The sequence below is a fragment of the Crotalus tigris genome, unplaced genomic scaffold (genome assembly GCF_016545835.1).
Source record: "Crotalus tigris isolate CLP2741 ecotype Arizona unplaced genomic scaffold, ASM1654583v1 scf7180000020588.15403103151:6194809, whole genome shotgun sequence".
Classification (NCBI taxonomy): domain Eukaryota; kingdom Metazoa; phylum Chordata; class Lepidosauria; order Squamata; family Viperidae; genus Crotalus; species Crotalus tigris.
The window spans coordinates 600659-623892 of NW_024098092.1; the positions used below are offsets into that span (position 1 = coordinate 600659).

General features: G+C 56.8%; 2 protein-coding genes across 5 annotated transcripts in view; one reads left to right on the forward strand and one right to left on the reverse strand.

Annotated features, from left to right (window-relative positions):
- Positions 1 to 14145, forward strand: part of SPEN (spen family transcriptional repressor) — a 53947-nt gene extending 39802 nt beyond the window's left edge. For 2 of the 3 annotated variants that reach the window (XM_039367586.1, XM_039367587.1), the window contains exons 10-15: positions 1050 to 1150; positions 2093 to 9926; positions 10887 to 11279; positions 11400 to 11642; positions 12271 to 12429; positions 12963 to 14145. In XM_039367586.1, the coding sequence (XP_039223520.1) occupies positions 1050 to 1150; positions 2093 to 9926; positions 10887 to 11279; positions 11400 to 11642; positions 12271 to 12429; positions 12963 to 13094 (8862 nt within the window). In that variant the 3' untranslated portion in view covers positions 13095 to 14145. The remainder of the gene's footprint in view (positions 1 to 1049; positions 1151 to 2092; positions 9927 to 10886; positions 11280 to 11399; positions 11643 to 12270; positions 12430 to 12962) is intronic. The other variant, XM_039367588.1, reaches the window with a different exon arrangement.
- On the reverse strand, positions 13362 to 22772 carry ZBTB17 (zinc finger and BTB domain containing 17). Of its 2 annotated transcripts, none has more exons than XM_039367589.1 (14): positions 22599 to 22772; positions 22060 to 22266; positions 21439 to 21612; positions 20020 to 20184; positions 18794 to 19059; positions 17970 to 18112; positions 17479 to 17779; positions 17283 to 17370; positions 17045 to 17161; positions 16151 to 16271; positions 15906 to 16036; positions 15586 to 15801; positions 15254 to 15343; positions 13362 to 14961 (listed from the first exon to the last, which is right to left on the reverse strand). In XM_039367589.1, the coding sequence occupies exons 1-14, from the start codon at positions 22603 to 22605 to the stop codon at positions 14696 to 14698; spliced, it is 2292 nt and encodes a 763-aa protein (XP_039223523.1). In that variant the 5' UTR covers positions 22606 to 22772; the 3' UTR covers positions 13362 to 14695. The 2 variants fall into 2 exon arrangements, with proteins under 2 accessions (XP_039223523.1, XP_039223524.1); XM_039367590.1 differs by having other exon boundaries at positions 22468 to 22772.
- Between the last annotated feature and the right edge of the window lie 462 nt (positions 22773 to 23234).

The following is a 23234-nucleotide window of genomic DNA, read 5'->3' on the forward strand; positions in this document are numbered from 1 at the left end:
TTCTTAGATGACAGTAGCGGGAAAGCTGGGCAGTGTGGTGGGATGATTCTCTTCCGTGTTTGCCTTCAGCCTTTTAGCAGTTGTCCTGTGAGAGCTGCCACTTGATTTTCTAGGAATCAGAGGGTTCCTGAGCTTCTTTGGGATTGCCACATGGAGATCATTATCAGCACTGGGGGACATAGAGAGTTTGACAGGCAAAGAAACAGCTGGTGAGAAGGCTCGGTCTGTTTCAGTGGGCCAGAGGGGACGAGATCCCTGTGCTCACAATCAGGGGACCCAGATTGTTGGGGGCAATATAAATATATATATATATATGTTTTCTGAGGTTTTCGCGGGTGTTTGTATGTAGGTCTTTGGTTGTTCGGGTTTTCTCCCGCGTAAAATTGGAAGTGTCTTGGCGACGTTTCGACGAAGTCCCATTCGTCATCTTCAGGCTTCAGGTGCTGTTTTCAGCTTCGTGCCATTGCTGCTCGAAGCACGAAGCTGAAAACACCAGCCTGAAGATGACGAATGGGACTTCGTCGAAACGTCGCCAAGACACTTCCAATTTTACGCGGGAGAAAACCCGAACAACCAAAGACCTACATACAAACACCCGCGAAAACCTCAGAAAACATATATATATATATATATGTATACACACACACACACACACACACACACACACACACACACACATTGCTTACTGGTGTACACCGCTTAGAGAGTGCTTGCACTTAAAGCGGTATATAAGTCTCATAAATAAATAAATAAATAAATAAATCAGGCAGCCCAAAAAGAAATTGAGGCTGCCCTGAGTTTCCTCTTTAACTGACAAGCTTCTAGGAAAGTTAGCATCTTCTCCAGAGCAACAAGACATCCTATTTTTCTGATGAGGACCGTTTGGGGTAGGGGTCTGTCCCCATGCATTTGGCTTTCCCTCAATTTTTGTTTTCATTGTTGTGCTTTTGGGGGGGGGTAAACCTGTGTGGGAATATTTTCACATTTCACGATCTGGCAATTAGCCAAACTAGAGGAGAACGGCCTGCCTAAGTCATACTACTTTTCAGGTGGATTTTGCAAACCGCGAGAGCCAGCAGGCCTTCTATCATTCTATGGAGAAAACGGGTCAGGACATTCGAGACTTCTACGAAATGTTTGCAGAAAGAAGGTGAGCCTTTCTCTTCGCACGTCATTGCCTTTTTCCACATTTTGGAATTGGAAAACAATTCTCGACCGAACAGCGACGTATTTTTCCTCTCCGCAGCAAAGTGTCTGCTTTGCGCAATTTTTAATTTGTGTCCCATAGCATTATGGTTATTGAAGAGGAAACTAATCGCTACAATAAAACGTTGGTCAGTTCAGAAGAGTTATCTATCAACTTTAAATCCAGCCTCTTCTTTCTATTTATATATACCATTAACCTCCCACTCCTGCCATGCTGTATTTTATTTTGTGGGGGGGGAGGGTTGATGGGTGAGACTGATAGTTTGAAAGACACAGTGAAGGAGGGCCTTCTTCACTCTCGCCCCAGATAACCAGGAGGTTAAAACTGCAAGGAAATAAGTTTAAGTTGCTGATCGGGAGGAGTATCCTGACCAGTCAAGCCTTTAGACAGAGGAATAGGCTGCCTTATTCAGCAGCGAGGTCTCTACCAGAGAGCATAAAAAGAACATGGAGGTCCCTCTTTTAGGGATGCCATGATAGATCCAGCGGTGCTTAGAGGATTAGACTAGATCAGTGGTTCTCAACCTGTGGGTCGGGACCCCATTTGGGGTCGAACGACCATTTCATGGGGGTCACCAAACAAGGCTGTCTGCCATTTTTTTCCCCTTTTCTTTGGTCACTCCCCTGGCACCCGGTGATGTATAAGTGGTTGGGGGTCACCACAACATGGGGAACTATATTATGGGGTCGCGGCATTAGAAAGGTTGAGAACCACTGGACTAGATGCTCTCGTCATATCTGGCTTCAGTTCACGAGGGGGATGAGCTGTTTAAAACCCTGCTCCCTTTTGAGCTACCTTCTCTTGAATCGGTGCGAATCGCGATCAATCTGCACGTGACGTCCTGTGATGTTTCAGCTAACCCTTTTCTCTCCCTGGTTTTGGCAGGGATGAAAGAAGAGCATCCTATGACTATGCTGCGGATCGTACCTATTACGAGGCTGTTCGGACACCGGGGACGTATCCGGAAGACCCTCGGAGGGAATACCCAGCTCGAGGCAGGGACTTTTATGCCGATTGGGACCTTTACCAGGGAGACTATTATGACCCCCGGTATTACGATGACCCCCGGGAATACCGAGACTACAGGGGAGACACTTATGAGCAAGACATCAGGGAGTACAGCTACCGGCAGCGTGAGCGCGAGCGGTTTGAGTCTGACCGAGAGCACGAGAGGAGGCCCCTGGAAAGGAGTCAAAGCCCCACTCACTCCCGGCGGCCGCAGAGCCCCAGCGCCTCCCCGTCGCAGTCGGAGCGGCTGCAGAGCGACTCCGAGAGGCGGATCTACAGCCGCTCTTCCGAGCACAGCGGCAGCTGCAGCTCCCTTTCTCCGCCCCGTTATGACAAAGTGGACAAAGGCCGCCTCGAACGCTACGCCAAAAATGAAAAACCCGAAAAAGAGCGGGCTTTTGAGCCAGAGCGGCTGGATAAAGACAAGCGCCTGGTGAGGAAAGAGAAGCCGGAGAAGCTCGAGAAGGAAAAAGTGGAGAAGCAGAAGCGCAAGGCCAAAGTGCATTCTCCGAGCTCCCCATCTTCAGAAACCGACCCGGAAAACGAAAGGGAGCCCAGTCCCGAAAAACCGAAAGGCAGCGGCAAGCAGAGCCGGGAAAGAGTCGAGAGGGAGGGAGCTGCTAAGAACCGCCTGGATCTCATGCCGTGCGTGGTGCTGACCCGAGTGAGAGAAAAGGAAGGGAAGGTCCTCGAACAGCCTCAGCTGGAGAAATTGAGAGGGAAGCTGGAGAGCGATCCCATCAAGCCCCCCTTGCTTGATCAGAAAATGCAGATTTCCCAGGCGGATCAGACCAAGTCGGACCCGCCGAAGCTCGAATCCATCAGAACCAAAGTGCCCAAAGAGAAGGTCCTGGCCAGCCACATTGAGGTGGTGGACAAGGATGGGAAGCTGAAGCCTAAGAAGCACCTGAAGGCAGACCCATCCAGTGAAGTGGCCTATCCGGTGGACCTAGAAAAACTGGAGGCTCGCAAAAGACGTTTCGCTGAGGCAAACCTAAAATCTGACAAGCACAAAATGGAAATCAAAAGAATCAGTCAGGAGGAAGAGGAAGGCCGAGTCGTTTTGAAAAAGCAGGTGGATGTGGCAGAATCTGAAAGGAAATCTTTGAGAAAAGAGGCCATTAAAAGGGAAACTAGGAAAATCAAACTGGAAAGACTGACTAGCGTGGCCAGTCCCAAAGACACTACAGAGCCAATGGGCCTTTCTGTAGGCCTTGTTTCACGGCCCGTTCTAGAGCTCCAGGTTAGGCTGGGGGAAGTGACTGATGAGCCCCTAGAGGTCCTTGAGGTCTCCTCCAGAAGGGTGAATTCCATAAAACTGCAGCACAAACATGCACCGCTGTTAGATGAGCAGGGAGCAGAGCGGGATGAGCTTTGGAAAAACTACTGCAGTTTTCCCGAGGAACCCTCTGACCGTAAAGTGGCCCACGAAAAGCCTCCTTCCTCAGATGTGGAACAGAAAATTCCTATCGACATAGATCACACCCAGAGCTACCGAAAGCAAATGGAGCTAAGCCGGCGGCTAAAGCAGCAAATGGAAATGGAGACCGCCAAACACGAGCGGTTTGGCAGTCCCAAAAGAGACCTGGATGACTTTGAGCGGCGCAGCCTGGTGCACGAAGTGGGGAAGCCCCCGCAAGACGTGACGGACGACTCCCCTCCAAGTAAGCGGAAGAAATCCTGCGAGGCCTTTGAGTTTGAGATCAGCACCAAGAGGGAGAGAAACTACCGGAGCTCCCGCCAGGTGAGCGAAGACTCTGAGAGGACCATCAGTTCTCCTGGCCTGAGGCCTTTCCCATTCCACGAGGAGGAGGAAGTGCTGGATTCCCCCAGGCTGATAACTTTCAAAGAAGCGAAAGAATCCCCTAGAATGGAAGAAAAGGGGCTTCCGTATCCAAATGTGTCCATGACAGAAGATGCCTTGAAATTTAACCCTTACGATTCGAGTAGAAGGGAGCAGATGGTAGAGATTGCTAAACTAAAACTGTCCGCCTTGACTTCAGAGGAGGAACCAGCCCAATGGGACTCTCACGTGAAGCAAGAACCTGGGCGGGTGGATATTAGCTTCCCAAGTAGCATCGTCAAACGGGACAGTATCCGAAAGCGCTCCATCCGGGATCTGGAACCGGGGGAGGTGCCCTCAGACTCAGAGGACGAGGGCGACGCAAAGCCCCGCTCTCCTAGGCCCTCTCCTTTCCTGGAGGGCTCCAGGTTGTCTTTTTTATTAAGAGACAGGGAAGAGAAACTACGTGAGCGAGAGGAGCGATTCCCGACTTCCTTAGAGAGGAATAAATTTTACTCTTTTGCTTTGGACAAGACCATCACCCCGGATACAAAAGCCTTGCTGGAGAGAGCCAAATCCCTCTCTTCGTCACGAGAGGAAAACTGGTCTTTTCTCGACTGGGATTCAAGATTTGCTAGCTTCAGAAACAATAAGGACAAAGAGAAAGTGGATTCTGCCCCGAGGCCAATTCCCTCCTGGTATATGAAGAAGAAAAAAATCAGGCCAGACTCGGGAGGGAAGTTGGATGATAAGAAAGAGGATCACAAAGAAGAAGAACAGGAAAGGCAGGAGCTCTTTGCGTCCCGTTTTTTGCACAGCTCCATTTTCGAGCAGGATTCTAAGCGCCTGCAGCACCTGGAGAAGAGAGACGAACAGCTCGACTTCTTGTCAGGCAGATTGTACAGCAGACAAGCATCTCTAGATGGGACCAACAGCATATCGGACTTCATGCCCGAACCCGTGATTCTCTTCCACAGCAGGTTCGTGGAGCTCACCCGAATGCAGCAAAAGGAGAAGGAAAAAGACCAGAAGCCCAAAGAAGCCGAAAAACAGGAAGACAAGGAAAACCGGCCAAAGACTCCCGAAGCCGGGTCTGAGCATCATGAGCCAGAGCACAAATCGCCCCTCCCTGTGGGACCCTCGCCAGCTGCCCACATCCCCCCTGAACCCCTGCCTCTTTTTCCGGAGAAAACCGGGGGTGAGAAGCCCCTCCTGGAGGCGCCTCCTCCTTTGAGGGAGGAGAAGTCCCTGGAGCCTGGGCCTGCGGTGCTGGAAGGGGTCAAGGCCCTTCCAGAGGACCTTGTTAAAACTGATCCCCCTGAGTACCTTGAAGTTGCTCCCATGATGGATCACAGCAAAGACAGTGCCTTTTCCATGGCAGCTCCCGAGGAAGACTCTAGAACTCTCGAAAACCATTCCTGTTTGGACACTAAACCGCCCACCCCCGGCTCTTCCTTCTCCCAAGCGGCTCTTGGGGCAGACCCAGAGGCTGAACTGGGCTCGCTGCCGCACAAATTGGCAGCTAAGTCTGAGGCGCTGCCCGAACCTAAAGAAGATCTTTTTTCTCCAGCCGTGGAGTGTGGAGCTGGCCAGAAAGCAGAGGCCCTGGCCGAGGTCCTGCCTGCTGTCTCTGACACAGAGATGGAAGCTGAGCCCCCCGTGGTAGCGAAAGACAAAAAGTTGTATAAAAACAGGCGTTCCAAAACCCCCGTTCAGTCTATAGTGGCCACCGTGGCAGAGAAACCAGCCACGAGGAAGAGCGAAAGGATCGATCGAGAGAAGCTGAAACGCTCTGGCTCCCCCCGGGGGGAAACTCTGAAGGTCCTGGAACTGAAGGTGGAAGCGGAGAAGGGCTCAAGGAACGTGGCCAAGTCTCCAAGCGCTGCAGCGGTGGCAGAGCCAGAAAACCCGGAGCCCAGTTTGCCAGTGGGCCGCACCAGACGTAGAAATGTGAGGTCTGTTTACGCAACTACAGGCGATCACGACCTGCCGTCGTCTGTTAAAGAGGTCGTGGAAGTCACCAGGCCAACCAGAAAAAGGATTGAACGAGAACCCCCAGACCCGGCAACTATTCCCACCCCTCCCAGACGAGGCCGACCTCCTAAGGCACGGCGCAAACCCGAGGAGGAAGTCTCTCCTGTCAAGGTTGAACCGGCGCAACCACAGGAGGCAGAAGAAGCCGAAGGGAAAGAGACGGTAGACATCCCGAAGCCGACAGAGGGATGGCGCTCGCCCAGATCGCAGAAGCTGCTCCACAGCCAGACGCTGGTGGCTAAAAAGGGGAAGAACGAACCTAAGGTAGAGGCGTCCCCAGAGGCTGAGGAGACCCTCGATCCCTCCAGCCAAGGGCTGCCCATCAGCGAGAACTGTGGCAAGCTTAAGGCGGAGAAGGAGACGGTCCCCCACGAGCCAAAGCGAGACCGGAAGGAAGTGGAGATGTCTAAACATACATCGGAAGGCTGCCCTGTTGAAATTGTTGAAAGAAAATGTATTCCAGATAAAGCGACAAAGGCCAAAAGGGGACGGTCCAGGAGCATCAAGGCTGTTGATAAAGCATCTCTGATTAAAAGCCTAAAAAATGTTGAAATCCGTCTCAATGTGGACGAAGTGAAAGGGGCGCTACGGCCCAGCGAGGAGGAAGGGGAGCCCTTGTCCCCCTTCCCAGCCAAAAGTAAAAGCCCCCCCAAAGAAGACAAACACTCTCCGCAGCTCTCAAAGAGCGAGGCCGAAGACCCTCTCCAGGACACCAGGAAAGAAGCTGCCTGCGAATCGGCCCGGGTTCCCGAAGCTGACCAGCTGGCCAAGCAGATTGAGCTCGAGCAGGCAGTGGAGAACATTGCCAAGCTGACGGAAGGCCCGGCGATTGCGGCCTACAAGGAACAGCAGGCGGCTGAGGTGTCCGACGTTCGCCAGGACGAAGAGGGGGATAAACCCGCCCACCAGGCCAGCGAAACAGAGCTGGCGGCTGCCATAGGGTCCATCATCAATGACATCGTTGCCGAGGGAGAAGGCTTTGCAGCTCCACCAACGTACCCTGCTGAGTCCGAGGCTGACTTGCCCGGCGAACCCTTGGTGTTGCCTTCTGCACGAGAGGACATGGAGCCCGAGACAGACCAGGCGGTCAGCAATATCTTAGACGCAGAAGCTACTTCGGGGGAGCCGCCGGGCCCCGGCTCAGCCGTGGAGACAGAAAGCAAAGAAGCTGAAGTCAGCCTAAGTGAATCCTCCAACTCAGCCCAGGAGGCAGAAACCTCCCAGGAGGCGGAGGGCTCTCGGAAGGAGCGTGGACGCCAGAAGTCCACACGGCCCAGGCGCAAGCGGAGCACCAGCAAGAAAGGAGACCTGGTGGAATTTAGGACGCTTGAGGCCGACAGAGCCCAGAGCAAATCCCCCAGTGTCCCAGAAGTAACAGGGACCCCTGAAGGAGCCATGTCAGATGACAGCCAGGGAAAAGCCTTCCCTCTGGCAGCCCCCTCCCGACTGGGAATTCCCCAGGCAAGCGTGACTGGACCCCTGGAGGCAGCTTCACAGGACCCCCTTACTGAGCGGGGGCCCAATCCCTCAGATGGGTTGCTGCCCTCTGTTCCTGTGGACGAGGGAGGTCAGGGCGGGATCAGAGTGAAGCCGGCGGCCGAAAACCTTCCCATTCCCTCTCCGGATAGCCCTCCAAGCGCACCTTTGCCTACAGTTCCCACTGCAGCAGCACTGAAGCTTCCCCCCACAGTCCAGGCTGGTGTGGTCCCTCTGCATCCCAGCACCACCAAGGTGACCGAGTGGATTGTGAAGCACGAAGAGACGCGGTCTCGCTCCACCCCACCGCCAGCTCTTCCCCCTGACACGAAAGCATCGGACATTGACCCCAACTCTAGCACTTTGCGCAAGATCCTGATGGAGCCCAAATACGTGCCCGCAACCGGGGTGGCCACCTCCACATATGTCACCACAGCTATAGCCGAGCCCGTGAGCTCCCCTCGCGCGGAGGAAACATCCCTTCGCCCTCCGGCAGAGGTTCCCAGGCCGGCTCTAGAAGAGAAGTCTCCCGTTCCTACTGCAAACAACTTGGAGCTGCCGGTTGGAGAGCCCCCCGTTTTGGCCGAGAAAGAAAAGGCGGTCGCTGTCCTGGCCCCCAAGGCGACTTCCGTGATCAGCAGGATGCCCCACAGCATTGACCTTGAGGAGACCCCCCGGATCACCCTAGTGAAACAAGCCTCCCAGCCCCAGACGTGCCTGGTGACCGCCGTTTCCCCCAAATACAAGCAGAGGCCCAGTCCCAACGACAACAGCCGGTTCCACCCAGGCTCCATGGCTGTGATTGAGGACCGGCCGGTGGAAACGGGCTCCAGCCCAGGCCTTCGCGTCAATACCTCCGAAGGGGTGGTGCTCCTGAGCTATTCGGGACAGAAGACGGAAGGCTCCCAGCGGATCATTGCAAAAATTAGCCAGATTCCCCCAGCCAGCGCAGTAGACATTGAATTTCAGCAGTCTGTGTCCAAGTCCCAGATTAAGCAGGAGTCCCTTGCTCCCTCTCAGTCGATGCCAAAGGGCTCCCCGGCCCCTGTGGGCTACGGGAGCGCCTCCACCCCAGCCTTGGTCCTGGGAGCCCAGCAGTACAGCTCCTCCCCTATGCTTACCCCTGTCAAGCCAGAGCGCAGTAGCAGCAGCAGCTCGGAAAAGTCTGATGCTATCCAGGCAGCTACTGCTCAGTCTTGCCCAGTTAAAGTGCTCTCCTCCCAGTCCACCAACACTCCGTCCATCCTGGTGCACAACCAGATGGTCCTCTCTCAAACCATTGCCTCTTCCGCTAACAAGAAGCTTCCGGACCCCACATCTCTGAAAGGGGAGAACAAGCCCCTTCAGCCGTCTAACCTGAGCCCCGGGGTGGGTCCTCACCATCCTTCCTTGTCTGCCAAGTTGTATCCTGAGGCCAATCACGTGAGCACCGGGCCAGGAGGTCCCGCCGACAGGCCCGTGTCTCACTTGGTCGCCAAGCAAGAGCCGCTCTCCCCCCGCACCAGCGGCCACTCTCCATCTCCCTTCCCGAGAGCTTGCCACCCCGGGGGCCCCGCTTCCCCTGCCTTGTCGGGGAACAACTCCATGCTGGGCCTTCAAGGCTCCCCTTGCCCAGGGATTCCCATGCCCCAGTACATCTCCAGCATGCACCCGGAGCAGTCTGTGATCATGCCCCCGCACAGCGTGACCCAGACAGTCTCCCTGGGCCACCTCTCCCAGGGGGAAGTGCGCATGAACACCCCTCCGCTGCCGGGCCTTCCCTACGGCCTCCGCCCAGAGGCCCTCCACTCACCCAGGGCCCCTCTGCAGCCGCAGCGGTCCAGCACTCCCCAGCCAGCCCCCATCAGGGAGATGGTCATGCCGCCTCTGTCTTCCCAGCACGCCTCCGAGGAAGAGATGCACTACCACCACCCAGCGTGCCGGGGCTCGGCTCCTGTGCAGTCCGACGTGCTGGTCATGCAGCCAGACTACCGCGTGCATCCAACCGGCATCCGGCTCGATCAGTACAGCGTTCCTCGCGACGTGAGAGTGATGATGCACCCACACATGGCTGGAGTGGGCAGCGAGCATCACCCAGAGTCGCGGCAGTCCAGAACGCCCGAAGGGAGATCGGTGAAAACGCCGCCGGCCACCAAGGCAGGCAAAGAGACGGCCAAGGCCTCCGAAGTCAAGATGGCCCACTCGCCCCACAACGAGCCCCGGCTCCTCAGCGGCCAGCTGCCAGGACTGCCTTTGACCCAGCCGGTGGTCGTACCTCACGGGGTGCAGATGATGCACCCCAGCGGGACTTCCTTCCACGATTATCGGCCGGTGTACGGAGACATGCGAAGCTACCACCCAGCCGCTCAGCTTGGCCACCCTCCGTTTTCTGGGGGATCACCGATCGGGCTTCCTTCCCGGAGCATGACCCCTTCCCAGGTAAGCCCGGGAGCACAGTTTCTGCCTCAGGCAAGGCCTTCATGGGTAGGCAGGGGTGCCCTTGGTCGGCAGCCAAAACCAGCCACCTGGGACCCGGCTGTCCCTGGATAACCACTGGTGGGCCCATCTGCTCTCTTTACCATGTTTGTCACGGAGGGGCTGCAGCTGAGGGTCTAAGGCAGTGGTTCTCAACCTTTTTAATGCTGCGACCCCCCCCCCAACCGGTCGTAAGTCGAGGACTACTCAACCGGTCGTAAGTCAAGGACTACTCCACTGGTGCAGCACCGTTTGCAGAATGGGACTTTTGGCGGGCTCAGCAGGGCAGAGACAGCCTGGACAATTCCTATTGGCTTTTGAAAGCCAAGAGAATTAGTCTCTATTCAAGAGAGTCTATTCTATTGGCTTTCAAAAGCCAATAGAATAAAAGGGAGTAGCACAGCTAAGGAAAAGGGGGGGGGGAAATGGCGGACTGCGTTGTTTGCCGATCCCCGTGAAATGGTCGTTCGACCCCAAATGGTCGTCCGACCCAAATAGGGTCGACCCCCCCAAATGGTCGTCCCGACCCACAGGTTGAGTACCACTGGTCTAAGGGTAGGACGTGCCGCTCCCGAGAGCAATTGGTGCGAACAGCCCAACAGCCAGGGAAGGGGGGGGTGGGGGGCTTCCCGCTTTTTAGCGGTCGTACCCAAATTGTGCCAACTGCAACCTTGGGGGTCTCCTTCCCCTTGCCTGGGGCATTCCCGAAAGGGCGTCCCCTGCTTAGCCTGGGCTGAAGAGCGGAGTGGGGGCACGTGGCAGTGCTGTGGGGTGAGGGCTGCCTTGGGGACTTGGCAGAGGGCCTTTGGATGAAGGGGAGCAGGGCTGTCTTGAGTAGGCCTCTGCCTGACCCTGCCTAAGAGCCGGAGGGGCCAGTGTACGCGTGGGAGGCCTAAGGCATCTCCTTTTGCTCCTGTCTCCCAGGGTCTGCCTGAAGGGGAACACTCGCACCCCAACCAGCCAGCTCACAGCAAAACCCCTCAGATCTCCCAAGAGCCCAAAGGAGCCCAGTCAACGGGGCCAGACCCCTCCCTCCACCCGGTGGTCAACAGGCACGTCCAGCAGATGGAGCCTCACTTGCACCCGAGCCAGACCTCCTCCTACCCTTCTCCCGTCGCCACCTCAGTGAAGCAGGAGCTCCCACCTTCCCACCAAGCTCAAGTTCCGAAGCCGGCCCTCTTTATTCCAACCACTGCCGGTCCTGGGGCAGCTCCAGGGCTGGCCTTACCCCGGTCCGAATCGCAGTCGGCCTTGAAACAGGATTCTATCGGTCACTCGGTCGCCCAGAGACCCGTGGACATGGTCCAGCTGCTGACGGTGAGTCGACCATCTCTGGGAGGGGGAGAGGGACAGATCTTGGGACTCCATCCCAGGAAGTTTTGTGAGGAGAATCGGGGTGGGGGTGGGTGGGTGACAAGAGTGGCCCTTCTTTTGCAGCTCAGCCTCTGGGGATTAACCTTCCTGTGCTCTTCCTTGGGTTGGCAGAAGTACCCCATTGTGTGGCAGGGACTGTTGGCCTTGAAGAACGACACCGCGGCCGTCCAGCTGCACTTTGTGTCCGGGAACAACGTCCTGGCGCACCGCTCCTTGCCGGCCCCGGAGGGTGGCCCTCCCCTGAGGATCGCCCAGCGGATGAGGCTGGAAGCCCCACAGCTGGAAGGGGTGACCCGCCGGATGATGGTAAGAATCAGGCCCCCGGCTGAGCCTGTCTTCCTGTTTGGCAAGCTGCCTCTGCCAGTCGTTAGCAACCCTTCTAGGCCTGTGGCTAACGCTGGGGATAGCGCGGGGAGGAGGGACTGTGCGCCCAGCCCTTACTTTTAGAAAGGCAGTGGTGCAAAAACTGCCCCAGTAAGAAGCTCGCCGCTCTTCCACGGCCGAGTTCAGAGCCTCCACCTGGAGCGGTGGGATTCTGGAGTGAGAGATGAAAAGCCCGGAGGAGATCCGGCATTCAGGCTCTTAGCGTTGGCCGTAATTTCCCCGTGTTTGCAAGGTCAGTAAGGATGCAGGTGGAAGGACACAGGTCCCTGCCTTAGAAAAGGGCAGTGATAAGTTCAGGCCCATTTCCAGCGTTTCCTCCTCATTCCTCCCCAGGTTCGGGATAGGCTGAGGTGTGTGTGTGGGGTGTGTGTGTGTGTGGAAACACTTTTGCAAGTTAACAGAACGAAGATTCTGTGCCCGGAAAATAAAAACGCCTAATTATTGTGAGCATCCCGAGGCTGCTCGTTTTCCGGATCAAAATGGTTCTTGGGTTCTGGAGGTGCCCGAGGGACGTGATCCTCAGGCCCGGGGGCTGCCTGTTGTCTTTCAGGTGGAGAGTGACTACTGCCTGCTGCTGGCCCTGCCCTGTGGCCGGGATCAAGAGGACGTGGTGAACCAGACCGAGTCGCTCAAAGCGGCCTTTATTAGCTATCTGCAGGCCAAGCAAGCGGCCGGCATCATCAATGTTCCTAACCCTGGCTCCAACCAGGTAGGAACGGGAAGAAGGGACGGGGGGGGGGGTCAGCTCCCTTTCCTTTGTCTCCTGCATCAAAGAGAAGGACACGGCCCTGGCCTGCTCGGACATCCTAGGGAAGGGGTGGGTGAAGCGGAAGATGCTTCTTGAAAGGTGGCCGTTTAGGCAGGCCGAGCGGAGGCAGAAGTGGCTTGTCCAGGATGGCAAGTCTTTGGGGGCTCCAGTTCTCCGCCTCTTCTCTGAGCAGAGCCACCATTTCCAATACGCTTGGGATTCCCAGAGCTCAGGTGGGCAAGCAGGTGTCCAACATGAGGAAAAGGAGCCGGCACCAAGCACTCTCGGCTCCCTTGTCAGGGTGGTTACCAAAGGAATCATGCCATGCAGAGAACAGCCTGTGGGATTCCGTGGCCAGGGCAGTGGCCAGGCCAGCCTTCCATGTCCTGCCAGGGGCACGGTGCCTCTTGCGCTTGCTTCCCGCCGCACCGCTCACTGGCTACTCCGGCCAGGCTTTGGGCGTTTACGGTTTCGTCTCCGCTTCTCTCTTCCAGCCTGCCTACGTTCTCCAGATCTTCCCACCGTGTGACTTCTCCGAGAGCCACCTCTCCCGCCTGGCCCCGGACCTGCTGGCCAGCATCTCCAACATCTCTCCTCACCTGATGATCGTTATTGCAGCTGTTTGAGCGACTCCGTGGGAACAGACGTTGCCCTCCCTGGCCCCGTGGCAGGAGGAGGAGGAGAGAGCGAACAAAGGAAGGGACTGGATCCTCCCATCCCGCTGGGCCTCAATCAAACCCTCCTCGCAGGCGGGCAGGCAAGCAGGGCGGTGGTTCCCACGGCCTTGAATGTTTTAGAGACTGGGCTTTGGTGAAGACGGACTTCGGAAGCACCCCAGAGGCAAACTGAGCCCAGGTGTATTTGGGGGGGGGTGTCTCTCCTCCTGGGCCTGCTTTTTTTTTTTTTTTTTTTTGACAGCTGGCTAGAGAGGAGGAGGAAGAGGAGGAACGGACTTTGCACTAAAATTTGCGACTTTGGACCTTTGCACAGTTGAAGAGTTGTTGTGGTATGCTAGATGGATGTCTCAATACACACACACAGCAGCTGGCGGCGTGGACTCAGAACCGCAGGACTTTCCGCTCCAGTCTGTGGGTCAAGGAGCATTTCACGCTCTCCAGGAGAAGCCCCCCTCCCTCCCCCTCGCAGTTTCCCTACTCCATCCTGGATGTACAGTTTACACTGAACGCAAAGCATAAAAAGGAGAGCTATTTTGTCCTCGGTGGTATTATGCAGGACTCCGTGGGTGTGTGTATATATAAATATATATATAATATTTTATATATATATATATGTATGTGTCTGGATGTGCGTATGTATATACACACACGCATATATACACACATATATACATATATATATATAAAAACTCTAAAGAAATCTGATCCCCACAACATACTTTTTTTTTAACCTGTGCCAAAAAAAAGATGTGTTTTCAAAGAAAATCTTATTTTCATACTCCGACTTTGTATTTGTCACTCATTTGTAAGTGCGCTTCATTTAGACATGGGCCTCCCCCCCCCCGCCGCCTTCGCTCTGCCCACGGAAGGTTTCACCCACTGTACAGACTTTTTAATCTGCCTTCTCTCCGATCCTCCTAAGACTTAATTTATGGAACTGTTTTCTCAGCGCAGTTTTGTTTTGTGTGTCCATTGGAATACAGACTTTTATTAAAAAAGACAAAACACCCTGGTGTTCACGGTTATCTGCAGGAAAGTGGGGTGCCTAGGCTGCTTCAATACAAGGTGTCCTTCACCACCTCCTCCCTTGAAGCAGTGGCTGGAAATTCTGCTTCCGACAGGAGCCTTGGCTGGCTTTCCGGATCTGGTGGACGGAACAAAACCCTCCTGTGTGTTCTGCTGGGGAGACCGAGCGAAGAAAAGCTAGGAAAACCTTGGCTGAAGAGACCAAACTCAGCCAAAGCAAAGTTTTAATTTCAAACATAGAAAATAACAGCCTTTTATTTCTTCTCACTATTAACACAGGTGTAAGTCTCTCCAATATAGAAATATTATTTTTTTTTTTACATCAGTTTTATGTAGCACTCGTGGCTTTAAATAGCGGTTTGTGAGCAGCGCTGGAGCGTTCAGAGCGATGGGAGGTGGCGGCTGGCGGGAGCAGAGCTTTTCCCAGTCCTTCCGCCGAGCAGGAGGGGGGCTCTCCAAGCTGACCGGGGGGGGGGGGGGCTTCTCCTTTGGGCACCCGTCTTCAGGCGGAGCTGCATCTGCCATCACTCTCCAGCCGCCGGTGGGGCCTCCGGCAAGGCCGGCGACACTTCGCTGCCATCCCGTGCCCGGAAGAGTAGCTCTCCCGATGGGATGACCTGCTCGCCGTGCCAAGCGGTAGTAGCGCTGTACTGTTGGTAAAAGTCTGTGTCCGCCTGGAACATGACCAGGGCTTGGGCTGTGTGGATGCGCACATGCTGAGCCAAGCTGTTGGCATCCAGGAACTTCTCCCCGCAGGAATCGCAAGCGTAGAGGATCTGGGTGTTGGGGTCTAGAATGAGACAGCCGCGGTGCAGCAAGACTTCTTGAGTTTCGGAGCACCGTCGCCCCCCCCCATCCCCAATTCCATTTCCTCCCATTAAGAAAGGCTTCAAAGGTCTGCCACAAAGCCAGTGTCCTCTGCCACTAAAAGCCTTCTCTGTTTCAGAAACAGCTCTCTGGACTTTTGCCTGATAGGGTGCTGCCCCCCTGTGGCAGCTTTGTTTGCTCCGGACAAGCTGCCTGGCCCGCCCGAACTCTACTCTCCCCCCCCTCCCAAAAAAGGAGGGGCGGCCGAGACACACCTGCCTCTTGGACCTGTTTCACGGCCTTGGTGATCTCCGCCTTGAGAGCTTCCGTCTCGTCTGCGGTGACGGGCGCTGCGACGGGAACAACTAAGGAGAGGATGTCCCAGTCAGGATCGCTCCCAGGTAAGAAGGCACGGCGGGCCAGCCGCTCTCAGACGCTCCGAAAGCGGCAGAGCGTGGGGCAAGGCAGGATACAATTACACACACACACCCTGCCTCCCCCTTCTTCGGTCCAAATAGGTTTCAGGCGTAAAGGTTTCACTTGCCAGGGATGTGGCACAACGGTTTCGGCCAGCCGGATCAGCGCAAAAAAAAAAAACAAAACTCACCAGTGAGCTGGGTGACTGCCGTGGCAGCCAGGGCTTCCGTGGCCAGCGTCACCATCTCCTCTGAGGCCACGGTGACAATGTTGAGCTCGTCGTCTTCGCTGGGCTCCAGGAGCTTCATCCCCGCTTTGCCTTGGTGGACCGTCTTGACGTGGGAGCGGAGATTATCCACCCGGTTGAAGCCGCGGCCGCATTTGTCGCACAGGAACGGCTTTTCCCCTGCAGCGGGATGGAGAGGGGCTGCATCACGAGGGGCCCAGCAGGGTGTGCCTGCCGCCGCTTCAGCAGCTCGGGTGAGGGGACCCTGCCGGCTCCTCCCTCACCTGTGTGGATGATGAAGTGCTTGGACAGATCCCCCATGTTCACAAAAGCTTTGCTGCAGACGTTGCACTTGTGAGGGCGGATGTTGTCGTGGTGGCGGATGTGATTAGCCAGCTGGCTGGACTGGACAAACCTGCAAGGGAAGGTCACCGGATCACGAGCAGAGATCCACTTGAAGTAAAAGCTGGCAGGACAGATCCAACAGGGACCGGGGAGAGAGAAGCAAAGCTTGCGAGACTCTCCTCACCTTTTGCCACAACGTTCGCAAACGTAGGGCTTTTCCCCAGTGTGCTGGCGCACGTGGGCTATTAGAGAGCTGGCCTGGGTGAAGGCTTTCCCACAAATTATGCACTGGCAGGGCTTCTCGCCTGCAGGGGAGAGAGAGAGAGAGAGGAGTATGCAACCCCCATTCTTGGGCCACGGGAGCCCTGACTCCCGTGAGTTGTGGGCCTGTCCGGCAGAAAGGGCACCCGTGGACAGCAACCTACAGTCGCCACATGATAAGATGTGCTTTGTCACCGTGTGGATTTGTTCCAGTTTTGGAGGCCCAAAGTGGCAGACTTCTGCGTTTTCAAAAAAAGGTTCAAAATGGTAAGATAATTTGGGACACAGACAAGACACAATCTTTGTTGAAAGATTGAGCTTTTCAGGATTATAGCATCACAACGCAGGAAAGATCTGAATAACATGAATATATATTTATATACATTTAAAAAAAGGCCGATCGAACCTCAAAACCAAATCTATTTCCTGTCCTATTGAATGTCCCAGAGATGAGCCAAGGTCAGAGAACAAAGTTGTTGTTTTTTTCTGGTTTTCAGCAATGTTGTACCACAAAAATGGAAAGCATTTGTTTAAAAACCTGGCTACAGATACACACCCTTGGTGGAGCCTGAAAAAATCCCTGGACATAAGTAGTAGGCTGCATAGCAGCTGTCCATGCATCAGGCCTCTCCTGCCCTGCGACCCTCCGGAGACAAGCTGGGCTGGCAGGTCCCGCTAAGGGAGCTCCCCCTGCCAAGACGTGAAGTCCCGACGCAACTTTCCATTTCCAGGCTGAAGGGAGGCATGGCCTAAAGCCCCAGCATCCGTAGCAGAGGGCTTTTCTGCAGCCTCCGCTCTTGCAGATGCCCAGACTCACCTGTGTGAATGCGAACGTGCCGCTGGAGAGCCCCCGGGTCAGCAAACTGGCGCTGGCAATGGACGCAGATGTATGGTTTCTCTCCACTGTGGATGCGGAGGTGCCGCTTCAAGTTACCTGCAGAGAAGGAAAGTGGAAAGGCAAAGCCACTCGAGGTTGCCTGCGGTGGGGAAGCGGTCGGTCCTGCTCACGCTAAACCCCCCCCAGGAAGCTGGCCCTCGGCTGAGCCCCCCCGTACCTGAGGTAGTGAACTGCTTCCCACACTCGCGACACTTCAGGGGACCGTCAGCTATGTGGATCTTCAAGTGGGCTTTGAGGTTCCCCACCTGCCGGCAGTTGTGAGAAGCTGGCGGTGAGAGATGGGCGGTTGTATTCCCCCCGCGCCCTGTCCCAGCATTGCACCAGGCAGCCGGTGGCCCTCGCCCTCTCCTCACCTGGTTGAACATCTTCTCGCAGTGAGGGCACTGGTGCTCTTTGTCGGTGTCGTGCGTCTCCAGGTGCCGCATCTTGGAGGTGGGGTCGGAGAAGGAGCGCACGCAGTAGTCGCACTGGTAGGGCTTCTCCCCGCTGTGCACCAACTGGTGGCGCTTCAGGTTGCCCGAGGTGGTGAAGAGCTTCCCGCAGTCCTCGCAGCGGTACCTGGCCTCCCCCGTGTGGCGCTTCTTGTGCAGGTTCAGCAGGCTGAGGAGGCGGTAGCTCTTGCCACACTCCTCGCAGCTGTACGGCTTCAGGGGGCTGCAATCAGTCGGGGGCGCTGCCATCAGTCAGCCTCCCCCACGAGAAATGGCCTCTGTACCTCGGCCGTCTCAAGAGATGACGGATGGACGGACGCCCCCGATACAGGGCCAGGTTTTCTGGGCCCTGGACAGATGGGCTGCTCCCCCCCTTATCTCCCTCCCGGGACGGCCCCCTTCCGCCCTCCCACCTGTGGGTCTTCTCGTGTGCTTTACAGGCCGCAGGGTCAGAAAAGGCCTTGCTGCATTCCCGGCAGGAGAAGGGCTTCTCTCCCGTGTGGATGCGGATGTGGCGCTTGAAGTTGCCCGTGTGGGTGAACTCCTTTCCACAGTCCTTTGGAGGAAGCAAAGGCACCGCTAGTGCCTCTCGCCCGGCTGCCCAGCCCACAAGACGGCCTGCCCTTGAGCGCTTTCCCGACTGGAGGCTTCCCAGCTGAGGCCCTTTCGCTGCCCGCCTGCCCACCTGCCAGCCCGACCAAGCTCAGGATCCCTGCGTCTCTTTCCACCCTTGGGCGAGGGAAGACACCCGGTGGGTGTTGCCTCCAGAAGCGGGGAATGCTCCAACACTGGAAGTCTTTAAGAAGAGACTGGACAGCCATCTGTCCGAAATGGTATAGGGTTTCCTGCCTGAGCAGGGGGTTGGACTAGATGACCTCCAAGATCTCTTCCAACTTTAATAATAAAGTCCGGGAAGAGGGAAGAGCAGAAAGGCCAGCTGGACCCTTTCCCCGACTTGGGGCCGGGGAAAATCAAGAGTTTGGTCTGGAAAGGAAAGCGGGCCTGCAAGGTCACAGTGCAGCAGAGATGACCTGCCAGGCACCTCTCCCCCCAATGGGCCAACCCCCTCTTTTTGCTGGGCCTGCTCTTGCCGACGTTCGCCCTGTAGCTTCCACCCGAGGGGCTTGTCTCCCGTCCTCCCAGGTGCCTTTTAACTACAGCGCCTGAAGCTTTGGGAATGGCTCCTTCAACAGGGCCGCTCTCTCCCGGGGCAGTTCACAGGCCGCCCGCAGCTCACCTCACACTTGTGGGTCACGGAGCCGTACGCTTTGGACTCCGTCCTGTCGCTGTATGTCCCCGAGCAGAGCAGCCTGCCCTCTCCCGCATTCTCCTGCCCAGAGTCGGTGCCGCCAGACTCGGTCTCCTCGGGGACGCTGCCGTTGGTCAGCAGGTCCAGTTTGGGCTCAGCCGTCGCGCCGCTGCCCTCCGCCTCTGAGGGCGGGTCTTCCTCCTCTTCGTGGCTTTCCAGCTCCACCTCCGCAGGGACTTTCCGCGTCGGAGGGTCTGGAGGAGCAAGGAGGCAAGACGGGGATCAAGGAGAAAAGGCCAGCGGATTTCCGAGACCGCCCTAACGCCGCCTGAGAGCCGACCGCCTCTTCGCTGCTTAGGAGGGTCTCAAAGACCAGCCCCGTAAAGGAAATGAAGCACCGCCGAGCCAGAATGTGATGGATTCACCGTCGTCCCCTCGGAACGTTAAGTCAACCGAGAGGCTGCCAAGATGATGCCAAGGTTGTCAGCGGCTCCCGCTTCCCGACGTTTGGCACAATACTTCTGCATCTCCTGATCCCAACACACCTCCCTTGGGCAACTAAGCGTGATGGATTCCCCCCCCCCCAGTAACCTTACATCCGTGTCTTAGTGCTCCCCACCTCCCTGTCCCGAGAGGGAAGAGTAGAGGTGGGGGGAGAGGCCAAACTGCATCTCCTCCGGTGGTCCCTCAGTGTCCCCCCTCCCCGGGGCCCGCTGTGCCTGCATCTGGAAAGAAGCACAAAGCCGGCAGCACCTTTTGAGACCCCGGCAGTCTAGAGGAGCAGGAGGGGGGACTTCAGAAGAAGCCAGATCATTCCCGGGACAGAGCGGGAAACCCCCGTGCTAATTTTTCTGCAGTTTGCCACGATTCATAACGGTCTAGCTTTTCCCGTACGTCGGGGACAGGTTTCGCTCGGAGGGAAACCGGAAGTAAAGGTGTTTCAAATGGCTGGAGGAGAGAATCATCCCTTTCTTTATGGCGGACCCAACAGAAGCTGGGCAGCGGGAGACGGGCGGGTCAAGAGTTACCACGGAACTCGCCCTGACATAATTTTCAACTTGCCACGGGTAAGGAAGAAGCTAGACCTGTTTGAGATTGTTAAGTTCTCTTGAGATCTGGGAGAAGCCAGGAAGGAGAGAAAACGTTGCTTCTCTCCAGCTTCTCTCCAGCCGACCCCGCAGCTACGCTTCGGAGAAGAGAATCCTAGCCCCTACCTGGCCTTTGACCAGCCACACACTCTCTTCCTGCTACCGCCTCGTCCTTCGGATCCTCTGCAGGAAGGTCCGCTTCAGCCGGCTGGAGGCTGTCACAGGAAGTTGGTTCCTCCTGGTCCGTGAGGGCTTCTGCTTTGTGCTTGCTGCTGGTTGTTTTCTCCTGCCCTGGGATTGGGGGGGGGGGGAGAGAGAGAGAGGAAGCAAAAGCCACTGACCACTCCATTCAGGCCCCTCCAGCCAGAAAGCCAGCAAGCAGGTTAACCAGTAGCAGCCTCCCCTCCATGGGGACCAGTCCAAAGGTGTGATCTAGCCTACCATGCTTTTTTGCCCATCAGCAGAGCTTGGCCTTCCTGGTTCCACTACATCTACAGAGAACTAGTTCCCGGGCAGGAGAAAGTGGGCATCAGCAGCTGGCCCAAGACTGCCAGCCCTGGATGGCCCTACCTGTTCATCATAAAACTGTTAATTTTTCTGGCTCAACAGATCTGCAGCTTCTCCTCTAAATCACAGACTCCAACTTTCCAGTACATTTAAGGAATCCCACAACAAAGACGATTAGGGGACTGGAGGCTAAAGCATACAAGGAACGGCTGCTGGAATTGGGTATGTCTAGTTTAATGAAGAGAAGGACGAGGGGGGACAGGATAGCCATGTTCCAGTATCTCAGGGGCTGCCCCAAAGAAGAGGGAGTCAAGCTATTCTCCAAAGCGCCTGAAGGCAGAACAAGAAGCAACAGATGGGAACTAATCAAAGAGAGAAGCAACCTAGAACTAAGGAAAAACTTCCTGACACTGAGGACAATTAACCAGTGGAACAACCAGCCTCCAGAAGCGGTGAATGCTCCAACACTGGAAGTTTTTAAGAAGAGACTGGACAGCCCTTTGTCCGAAAAGGTATAGGGTTTCCTGCCTGAGCAGGGGGTTGGACTAGATGACTTCCAAGGTCCCTTCCAACTTTACTACTATTATTATTATAAAAAAGTGAGCAAGCCTATAGCAGGTGCATCGCCTCCACTCCATGCTTCCAATAAAAAAAACATGGTGCTTTTCAGACCAGGAGAGCAAAACCAATCCTGCTTCCTTTTCCACACACCCCTCCCCAAAGACCCAGCCTCAAGCTAGGAAGTTGGGGCTGCATGGTTGCCTTGCTGGTGCTTCCCTGTGTCTTCCAAAAGCCGTATTGCTTCCATCAGCTTGCCAATGTAACAGACGGTTTGGCATGAGTGACAAAACACTCATGGAGAGCCTGCACACCCAAACACACACCACTGGAAAAGCTAGCTCTATCAAACCTGCCCACGGGCAGCTGCAGAGGTTCCCCGGGCCCGGCTGGAGACTGTGGCTCCCCTCCGACAGGCCCAGGCTTGGGTTAATCCTGGAGACAAGAAAAGGAACGGAAGTTGAGAGAAAAGTGCCCTACCAGCCACTGCGGGGATCTCCAGCCCAGCTGGCGCCGAGAGGGCCCTGAGCGCGTTGCAGGCCTGGACGACCTCCTGCATCTGAAGGAAGCTGCCCACGGCCAAGACGTCCTCCACGTTCTCCGGGTTGAGGGTCAGCTTGGCCGTGTACATGAATTCCAGCACTTGCTCCAGACCTGTAGGAGACACCCCACAGCCAGAAGGTGAGTAGCCCCAGATAATGCCCGTTGCTCCCTCACCCACCCACAGCACAGAGACCACCTCCAAGGCCCGCCTTAGTCAGGGCTGCTGTAAGCTAGACTGCCTTGAGCCTGGAAGCTCTCTGGCTTTTGAAGCTACCGTACAGGAGAAGGGATTGTGTGTGTGTGGGGGGGGGTGTGTGTTTGGCATCCCGTTCCTCACCAAGTCCACCTCCAGCTGGCCGTACAGGAGAAGGGATTGTGTGTGTGTGGGGGTGTTTAGCATCCCGTTCCTCACCAAGTCCACCTCCAGCTGGCCCCTCACTCTAGTCCCCCCCTCCCAGCATCAGGACGCTCCCAAGTCCCATCTCGGGGGGGGGGGAAGACTAGGGGACTTTTGCTGTGCCAGCCCCCAGTCTGGCTCCCCAGTTAGGGAGGTCCCACCTGCCGCGTTGCTGATGTCCAAGTGCACCACGTCCTTCTGGTCGGCAAAGAGCATCCTGAAGTACTCGCTGCAGGCTGCCAGCACCGCCTTATGGGCCTTGAAGTCGATGCCGTCCACCACGAAGGTGCAGTCGCACAAGAGGCCCAGCTGCCGCTGCTGGTTCAGCTGCTCCAGGACTTGCTGGCTGTGCTGCGGGAAGTCCATGGCTGCCGAGAGAGGCGTCAGGGAGTCCCGCGTGGATCGCCGGCGCGACGGCGCCACCCGGCAGGGGCCGAGCCCCGGAGGAGCCCCTTGGCGCCTTCCTAGCCTGGCCTACCCCGGAAGGCTGTTGTGTCGCGGGAAAGGACAAGCCCCTCCCGCATCCCCAGCCTGCCTTCCCGGCGGTCGCGCCCCAACCCTTCCCGCACCCCGAAGAGGAGCGCTCCGCGCCGCCGCTTTTCTTCGCCCGATCTCGCCTGCGGGGACGGCCGGCCCCGCTCTCAGCCGCTGGGCGGGCGGAAGGAGCCCGCGGGCGCCGCCTGCCCTCTCGGCCCCGCACCTGCCATCCCACGAGCGTCACATAATCCCGGCGGCAGCAGCGGCGGCGATCACGGTGACACGGAACAGACAAAGGGCGCCGCCATTTTGCGCGCGGGCGGAAGCGGCTCTAGCGCGGAGGGCGCCCGCTTTTTACGGCGCCGCGCGCGCGCGCGCATGCGCCGCGGGCCACCTCTCCTTTCCTAGCTTCCCCCCGCCCGGGCCCGGCGCGCAGGCGCGGAAGCAGCCCGGGCCCGTCGCCATGACGTCGGGAGCCGGCCAGGCTCATCAACGCCTGAGGGGGAGCATGCGCTCTCGGGCCTCCCCGCAGGCCTCGCCGGCGGCTGAGGTAAACGCGGCCGCCTCGAGAAGGGGAACCGCCTGGGCAGCTGCCGGAGGGCGCGGCGGCGGTTTGTGGGCCTCGCGTGTTTTGGCAACAGCGCGCGGGGCCGCCCTGTGGATCCTGTCAACAGCCGCGGCGGAGGTGGCTCCCCTCCCGGCTTGGCCGCCCTTTTCTGCATTTCTGACCCCTCGGGAAGGCGGCCCTCCCCCCGCTGGCATCCCCCACAGCGGCAACAACAGCCCTGCGAGGTGGGCTGAGGGCGCCCAGCCCCCCCCCTCGGGCAGCAGCAGCCTGAGCGGGGCTTTCCTGAGGGGC

Coding starts and splice junctions, on each gene's coding strand:
- ZBTB17 (XM_039367589.1), bottom strand. Junction 16,037..16,150: donor TGCGAACGTTGTGGCAAAAG/GTGAGGAGAGTC, acceptor CTTCCCTTGCAG/GTTTGTCCAGTCCAGCCAGC. Junction 14,962..15,253: donor GAAACAGGTCCAAGAGGCAG/GTGTGTCTCGGC, acceptor GTCTCATTCTAG/ACCCCAACACCCAGATCCTC.